Source organism: Abramis brama (assembly GCF_963993115.1).
Source record: "Abramis brama genome assembly, chromosome: 4".
Taxonomy (NCBI): Eukaryota; Metazoa; Chordata; class Actinopteri; order Cypriniformes; family Leuciscidae; genus Abramis; species Abramis brama.
The window spans coordinates 19,122,292-19,131,291 of record NC_139966.1 but is presented as its reverse complement, the minus strand read 5'-3'; the positions used below and the strand labels follow the sequence as shown (position 1 = coordinate 19,131,291).

Below are 9,000 nucleotides of genomic sequence, written 5' to 3'. Positions count from 1 at the left end.
TGTTAATACCTGTTAATACTTTCCATTGTTGGTAGACAAATGAAGATCTTTTTAATAAAATCGGTGAGCTTTCTGTCCCTCCTTTGACAGCCTAAGCAACTAGCACTTTCAAGGTCCAGAAAAGACATCCTTAAAGTAATCCAAGTGACTCCAGTGGTTTAACCTACGTTTTATGAAGCATTGTCAGTGTTTCATTCCATTTTATTTATTAAATAGTTTTCTCCATCAAATGTTTACAAGAACATAGCAGCACATGATTCTTGTGTCGACGCGAAAGCTGACACTGCTGCATGTAAACAAATATATAAACCACTGACGTCACTTGGATTACTTTAAGGATGTCTTTTCTGGACCTTGAAAGTATTAGTTGAATAGGATGTCAAAGAAGGGACAGAAAGATCAAAGATTTCATTTAAAAAAATATCTTAATTTATGTTTCAAAGATAAACAAAGGTCTTTTAGGTTTGGAGCAACATGAGATCTAACATCTAACAAAATAATTTGAATTTAGGTTAAACTAACACTTTAAGATTTTTCACATTAATAATACCTCTTTAACTGTGAAATAACTTTAAACCACATGAAATCTTAATACATGTTTTAGCCAAGTAAAATTAAACAAAGTTAAACAATGAAAATGATGTCAGGCCCTTGATGCAGAGAACTTGTAAAAACATGGGTAAACAAAAAATTACAGATGAAAACACAGGCTCTTTGTAGAAATACATACCTTACCTCAACAACATCTTTAATTCAACAATGTATTTTTAAGAGAGTGCACTCTTGCACTGCAGGTATCAGCTCCAATGTTCATGAATCACCTCGAAAGTGTATCTGAGGTGTTTTCTGGGGTAGTTTATGTTGAGAGCATAAAGCAATGTCATTTGTATGTCACCAAATCCTCGCAGAACAACTGCTTCCTCGATTACAAGGGCCACATCACTAGAGTTGCATGGAATTGGGTCTATCACATCTTCCACCACTGCGATGATTCCTAGAGTCATGCCCCGATCATATCTTCTTCGGAATCTGTGTGCTGTATTAAAAAATGACAAACTTCAAAATGTGCTTTCACACATACAACACTGAAGCTCAACCACTTAAACACAACATGAGTACACCAAGTCTTATTTAGTGTTCCAAAGAAGATTAAAGGTCTTACAGGCTTGGAACAATATGAGGGCGAGTAATTGATGAGAGAACTTTCATTTTTGAATTAACTATCCTGTAAAAAACCTTTAAACTGAGAGACTTAGGTCAAATACTATACACTGTGAATAAACGGAGGCATTTTGCATCTGTACACTAAATGAAGCATTATAAAATGTTACAATCAAGCTACAATATTTTAAGGCCTAAAGAAATTGATTTCACAGGGGACTTTTTTCTTCCAAAATGTAATTTTGATTATCAAAGATAAAACTTAAAGGTGGTATCAGCGATTTCAGGCCCAAACATAAATGATCACATTCATCTAATATTTCCTAACGATCCGCTAGCTGCCCGCCCCATAAGCATGCTGTCAAAAAAACGCGTCTCTCTAGGTAGCCTAGGCTCTGAGATCTGCACACAAAAACAGTTGGTATCAACATCACTCAAATCCAAAATAAATAGTGTTCCAACCAATCATCGACAGGGGCGGGTGTTGTGAGGTTTTCGCGTGCAGCCGTCATAGGCAGCCGTGCACGAGCGCAAAACCTCACAACACCCGCCCCTGTCGATGATTGGTTGGAACACTATTTATTTTGGATTTGAGTGATGTTGATACCAACTGTTTTTGTGTGCAGATCTCAGAGCCTAGGCTACCTAGAGAGACGCGTTTTTTTGACAGCATGCTTATGGGGCGGGCAGCTAGCGGATCGTTAGGAAATATTAGATGAATGTGATCATTTATGTTTGGGCCTGAAATCGCTGATACCACCTTTAATATGTCATTATAAAATGATTGACTAGAAGGTGACTAATTTTAATTTATTTTAAATACGCATTAACAAATGACATATTACTTTTTTCTTCAATATTTTGCAGCACTAATAAAAAATATGCACGACAACAGAAATGGCAAGAAAGGAAGTGCCCATAATGTTTATGAAAAAAGTACAGTAGAAATATATGTACTTACATTTTTATCTAGGCTGTCCATTATGGTCCTCATTTCAGCAATGTCAGCAAAGCGCTTGAACGGTAGACACAACAGTTTTGGTAGATGCCAGTCAAGACCCTCATAAAAGGACTTGCTCAGGTCCAGTGAAATTAGCATGTTGAATTCTGCACTGATCTAAACTAATATTAAATGACACAAACATAACAGCAGCATGTTAAACAACACTGCAAAATAATATATCTACATATTCATCTAAACACCATTTTCAGCAGTGTAGGACTTTACCTGTCTCTCACAAAAAAAGAACCGGCCACCTCTTTTTCCATAGCAGATACTGGAGGATCCTTTTTTAACTCTCCTGTCTGCCTGTAATGCCACAGGTCTCTGAGAAAGCATAAAGATCACAGTTCAACGTAAAAGCTGCAGCACAGAGCCGGACAGATTGTGTATGGTCCCTGGACAAATGTATTTTTTAGAGCAAACTCAGTTCTAAATGAACACACACAGTCTTTATAGATGCAGGGAAGCAGACAGTTACTTACATGATGGCAGTGCTTCAGCTTGTAGTGCCTTCTGACAATGCGTTCATTGGTTGTCTTGAATAAACAGAACTTGCTGCTCCACTTTATTGGTCAAGGGCAAAAGAAAAGAACAATTAAGTCAACTAACATTTAATAAACCGAGTACACATACACAATCAAGATCAAGACTAGATCAATAATAGTTTATCACCAAATTTGTGGATATATATTTATTGACATTACTATTAAGACCTTATTAGGACAGTATTAGCTGCTAAGCATTTCACTAGTTCTGGGGAAAACACTGCGATGGTTAAGCGGTTGCTATAGTTACATAATCTCCCACAATAAACTAAACATAACTGACCACAGTCTTTTAAGTTCGACATTTAATAAGTAAAACTAGACAGTTGTACAACAACTTTTCAGTTATGGAGCGTCCATCTCGAACACCGGAGGATTCTGATAATCCTGCCGCACCACTCACACAGTTTTACATTAAATTAACGTTACATTATTTGTCAGCTCGTTGTTGTCGTACTCACGCGTCGACGCTGCTTTGCCTGAATGGTGATTAGACTTGCTGATTTTGGCGCAAATAACTTGAACATGAGAGTGAACAAACATGGTAGAAATGCGTTATTTTTCACGACATGCATTTCCCGCTCTCTAGGCTATTTTAGCATTCATCCATATATCAGTCTCTCTCACATAATATATATATATATATATATATATATATATATATATATATATATATATTAGCCTATGTAACGTTAAACTGGTAAAACTGGATTAGCAACGGTCCAATGTGATCTAGAAACGTTGATATTGAACAATACATGGATGATTACTTCATATGTCATTTTACAAGTTATTACATCATATTAACGAATATTTACTTACCATATTTGATGATAGTGGAAGAATTAAATCATCTGCCGATAAACTCTCCAGCAATGGCCGATGAAGGAGTCAAGGCGAGAGACCTGTTTGTTTCGCGCTTCACGTGATCTCATCTCGCGATAAAAAATGAGAACTAACCTTACTGGTTCAGCATATGTTTTTAAGTTGAGGCGGCAAATACTCTAGTTATGTCAACTTGCAGACTAGTTGAGACAGTGAAAACTTAACATGTTAAGTTGAATTAACAAATTCAGAAACCACAAGTTGTATCAACTTACAAAATTACATTGAAACAACTAAAATGCGGAATCATTTTTTACAGTGTGTCTATCTATGCACCAGTCTGCGCACACGTCACACAGCAGGAAGCGCGGGCGCCCTCAGATCACTTGGACGTCGCTGTGTTACAAGAGGTAAAAACGATATAAATACTGTTCGTTTTCTCACACAAACCGCTCGTTTCGTGTCTTAGGCCATCAATGTGTACTTACGATGGGGAATTGTTTAATTTGGACGATGGGGAATTGTTTTAATTTGGACTCTGGATGCTCTTTGAGACCGTGACCATAAACCTGCATTATATGACTGACAGACAAGAACGGTTTGACCTAAAAATATCAAAATCTATTTGCTAGTAGATAAGTGCCCTTTTCAGAAAAGGGCCCTATGCAAGGTTCCAGAGGTAACGGCGTCGGCGCACTGAAGCGTTTTTTTTTTTTAATAGTTCAAAGTTACTATAAGATTTAATGTTATTACCTTGACAAACTATAACTTACATCATTAAAAAGATATAAGACTCACGTTTCAGTATTTGACCACTATTGTATTCTGAGAAATTTATATTGACAGTTATGTCTTAATTTGTGTCAGGAGTTATGAAATGCAAAAATGAGTCGATACCTTTAATATGAATTATGAGCGTCAGACGCTCCCATTCATAAAAAACTCCTGTGCTGTCGTCATGAAAGCGATTCACAAAACAACGTCCCTCACGGCTTTTAGCTCAAAAGTGTGCAGATTTGGAGAAATATTGATATATTCTCAGTTTACATCAGATTTCTATTGACAGGAATAATATTTTATTGAATTTATAGCCAAATGCGTCGATGTAATCATTATGAGCGCTGTATACTGATGTGCTGTGTTTTCAATTCATACCAGCAGCCTCTACTGAACATTATAGTCCATATTTGAAACACATGAAGAAGAGCGTTCGAAAATGCAGGAAATTATTAATTTATTGGCATTTGTGTTGTTTCTGAATGCTTTTATTGGCATTTATGTTGTTTCTATTGTTGTGTGAGGGTGTATACCTTCTGGATGTAATGGCGCTCTCTCTCTCTCTCATTAAAAATGTTTTTTTTTATTAAAAAAGTCATAATCCATGTCTTGTTCCAAATTAGGATGTTATGGTATCAATCTGAATGGGAAAACCATCGAATTGTACGATGGCCTTTGTGCCCTGTCATATGGCCTTGGTGCCCCAAAAAAAAAAAAAAAAGGTGGAGGCCAAATGGCCTTGCCCCTAAAATTACATAATTCCCACCCTGGTCATGGGCAAACACAATCACTCCCATATAGGCTGCCTACATGGGCCCAAGGTGGTACCCACATAGGTAATCTCTATATGGGTTATGAATGGGGAAATACATATGGGGTCCACTTTGATAAACCATATGGGTCAGACATGGGCAAACACAATCAGTCCTATATAGGCTGCCAACATGAGCCCAAGGTGGTACCCACATAGGTAATCTCTATATGGGTTATGAATGGGAAAAACATATGGGGCCCACTTTGATAAACCATATGTGTCAGACATGGGCAAACACAATCAGTCCTATATAGGCTGCCAACATGAGCCCAAGGTGGTACCCACATAGGTAATCTCTATATGGGTTCTGAATGGGGAAATACATATGGGGCCCGCTTGGCCAAACCATATGTGTCAGACATGGGCAAACACAATCAGTCCCATATAGGCTGCCTACATGGGCCCAAGGTGGTAGCCACATAGGTAATTTCGATATGCGTTATGAATGGGAAAAACATATGGGGTCCACTTTGATAAACCATATGGGTCAGACATGGGCAAACACAATCAGTCCCATATAGGCTGCCTACATGAGCCTAAGGTGGTACCCACATAGGTAATCTCTATATGGGTTCTGAATGGGGAAATACATATGGGGCCCGCTTGGCCAAACCATATGTGTCAGATATGGGCAAACACAATCAGTCCCATATAGGCTGCCAACATGGGCCCAAGGTGGTACCCACATAGGTAATCTCTATATGGGTTATGAATGGGAATTACATATGGGGCCCACTTTGATAAACCATATGGGTCAGACATGGGCAAACACAATCAGTCCTATATAGGCTGCCAACATGAGTCCAATGTGGTACCCACATAGGTAATCTCTATATGGGTTATGAATGGGAATTACATATGGGGCCCACTTTGATAAACCATATGGGTCAGACATGGGCAAACACAATCAGTCCTATATAGGCTGCCAACATGAGCCCAAGGTGGTACCCACATAGGTAATCTCTATATGGGTTCTAAATGGGGAGTTACATATGGGGCCCGCTTGGCCAAACCATATGTGTCAGACATGGGCAAACACAATCAGTCCTATATAGGCTGCCAACATGGGCCCAAGGTGGTACCCACATAGGTAATTTTCGATATGCGTTATGAATGGGAAAAACATATGGGGTCCACTTTGATAAACCATATGGGTCAGACATGGGCAAACACAATCAGTCCCATATAGGCTGCCTACATGAGCCCAAGGTTGTACCCACATAGGTAATCTCTATGGGTTATGAATGGGGAAATACATTCAAGTATAATTGTAAATATAATGAATTTTGTAGTAAATATAAATTGTGCATCTGTAAATTACATCATAAACTATACACTTGTAAATAACATATCTTCACAATCATTAAAATAATTATATACAGTATATTTTTGTAATTTATAATCTTTGTTATAATACCACTAACAGTTGACCATGGAATATTTAGTAGTGAGGAAATATCACAAATGGATTTATTACACAGGTGGAAACCTGGTACCACGCTTGAATTCACTGAGCTCCTGAAAGCAACCTATTCTTTCACAAATGTTTGTAGAAAAGTCTGCATGCCTAGTGCTTGATTTTATTCAACTGTGGCCATGGAAGTGATTGAAACACCCAAATTCAATGATTTGGAGGGGTGTCCCAATACTTTTGGCAATATAGTGCATGTGATTACAGTATAGGCCATGGCTCTTCAAATCCAGTCCTGGAGTGTTGGTGTTCAGCAGACATTAGTTCCAACCCATGACTTTAAATATTCAAAGTGTCAACTTTTAGTGGTCTGATTTTGTGAGTTACTGCAAAATGCTTATCTCCATATAGTTATTTTAAAATCTATACAAATGGTTCAAAATATCCAGAAAATGGTCACTGTACAATATGAAGAATGGGTTACAGAAGCTATCAAATTCTGTCTATCAAAATCTTTTATAATGGCTTAGAGATGGGTAGAAGAAATCAAACCTCTAGCAACAGCCATATGCCCTTATTCAATGGAGATACTCCAGAGTTTTCTGGTCAGTTGGTTAGTGACAATGTAATTCTGATTTTGAATATTAGGGTTAGGGTTTTGATTATTGAGAGGGGCACATCAGTTCAGATGATGAAATAGCCCAAGTAAAGTAGAATGGAAATTCATGGTTTGAAGAAAATCCAATGTAAATTCAGAAATCATATTTGCATCATATACAGGAGTACAGAATAAAGTGCAGTTTCATTCATTTAGCATTTTGTGTTTTGTGTTCAGTTTTCTTTTGAGGTCAACAGTACAGACTTTTCTTTTCAGTCATAGTTGGCACATGACTGACCCTCAAAGTTGAAATATGGTTGAAATAATGTCAGTTGTTGTTTTAATGTTGTTAAGTTTTTTATTTTGTTTGTTTGTTTGATTCAACATACAGATTTTGTAAAAACAATGTCATGTCTTCAAGGAATACATAATCTTTGAATTATTATTATTTCTAATTATTATTTTGTTATTTTAGCATTGTATGATATTTTGATCAAAACACCACTTCAAAAATCTAAATTTATGTTAAAATATAATCATATTATTAACAACAACAACAACAACAATAATAATAATAAAAATAATAATAATAATGGATATAATTTCAATCTCAAGAGAGAAGTACAAGCAGAAACTTTTTTGCTTTGTGTGATTTTGTTTGGACTTACAATTTTGTGTTTGCCTAAAGCTTACCATGCAGGATTGCATTTTTATTCACACTGTCATCAAACACTATTTGACCAACTAATCAAATATAGTATACAAATAAAACTAAACACACATTTCTTTAAACAAAAATTACCACGCTGAAACAATTTCTATTGGTTGTTTCACCTTCTTTGATCATGATTGGTTAATATGTCATCTACGTAACTGGCCAATGACAACCGTGCGCGCCTTTTTACTGGTCAAGTTTGAAAATACGATGACGACGTGTGTGTGCTACTGCTCGGCAAGATTACTCGGTCTTTCCTTATGCCTGTTAAATTATTATTTTAAACTAATTTGCGTTGTGACATGTAAACGGAGGAGAACAGAAGCTGATATGTGAACACAGAGGAAGGTCGGTCTGGATGTGTGAGTCCTGCAAACATTTTGGTGATATCAGGTAAGAGAACATTTTTCAGTCTCTATTACGTAGTTATGTTTTGTGTTCATGTCCTATTAGTTTAGAAAAAACAGAGATCAATTAATATATATTTAAACGTTTAGGCATTACATTAAAATAAGTGGATACGAATGTTAATATAGTTCATGGTAAAATATATAATGCAGGTAAACAAATCTTGTGTTAATGAAGTTCATTAACTTCACAGAAATGTTCTGTGTCAGTTAACTTTTACACACGGATAACGGACGTACTACAACCTGCAGCTTTGTGTGTGTGTGTGTGTGTGTGTGTGCGCGTGTACTTGTACCATTGATTTGATTACAGTAAGATGCTAATAGTGATTAGCGTATTAGCACGTTGTAGCCTCTGATGTCAATGTTAGTCAGCTAGTTTAAAACTCAAAACTTATTTTATGCTAAGTTTACTACAAATGCATTTACATATTTATGTACTTAATATAAATACCCTGCAATTGTACTTTGGTATCCTAAATTATATACTTAAAGTCAATAAGAACAACAAATGTTGTACTTAATGCAACTTTAGTTATCTGGAAGTAGTGCTGAGGTTAAGTGTTTTTGATTTTGCTAAAGTGGAACTATTGCATTTGATGTATTTATTTATTTTTCTAGGGAAGGAGCATCCGAATGAGTAAAGTGACTGATATAACTGTCATTTATATATGTATGTATATATATATATATATATATATATATTGTATATAAGGGATGTCCAGATCCGATCACGTGGTTTCA

The 9,000-nt window shown here is 36.4% G+C and overlaps 1 protein-coding gene across 4 annotated transcripts; it reads right to left on the bottom strand.

The window, feature by feature from the left end:
- Positions 1-354: 354 nt before the first annotated feature.
- On the bottom strand, positions 355-3,851 carry LOC311081124 (uncharacterized protein). 4 transcript variants are annotated; one of them, XR_014605802.1, is made up of 6 exons: positions 3,532-3,851; positions 3,171-3,227; positions 2,647-2,727; positions 2,390-2,488; positions 2,123-2,283; positions 355-1,036 (listed from the first exon to the last, which is right to left on the bottom strand). XR_014605802.1 is itself a non-coding variant. In XM_084111534.1 (6 exons), the coding sequence occupies exons 1-6, from the start codon at positions 3,532-3,534 to the stop codon at positions 1,001-1,003; spliced, it is 432 nt and encodes a 143-aa protein (XP_083967660.1). In that variant the 5' UTR covers positions 3,535-3,851; the 3' UTR covers positions 355-1,000. The 4 variants fall into 4 exon arrangements, 3 of the variants coding, with proteins under 3 accessions (XP_083967660.1, XP_083967661.1, XP_083967659.1); XM_084111534.1 differs by having other exon boundaries at positions 2,123-2,278; XM_084111535.1 differs by lacking the exon at positions 3,171-3,227 and having other exon boundaries at positions 2,123-2,278.
- Between the last annotated feature and the right edge of the window lie 5,149 nt (positions 3,852-9,000).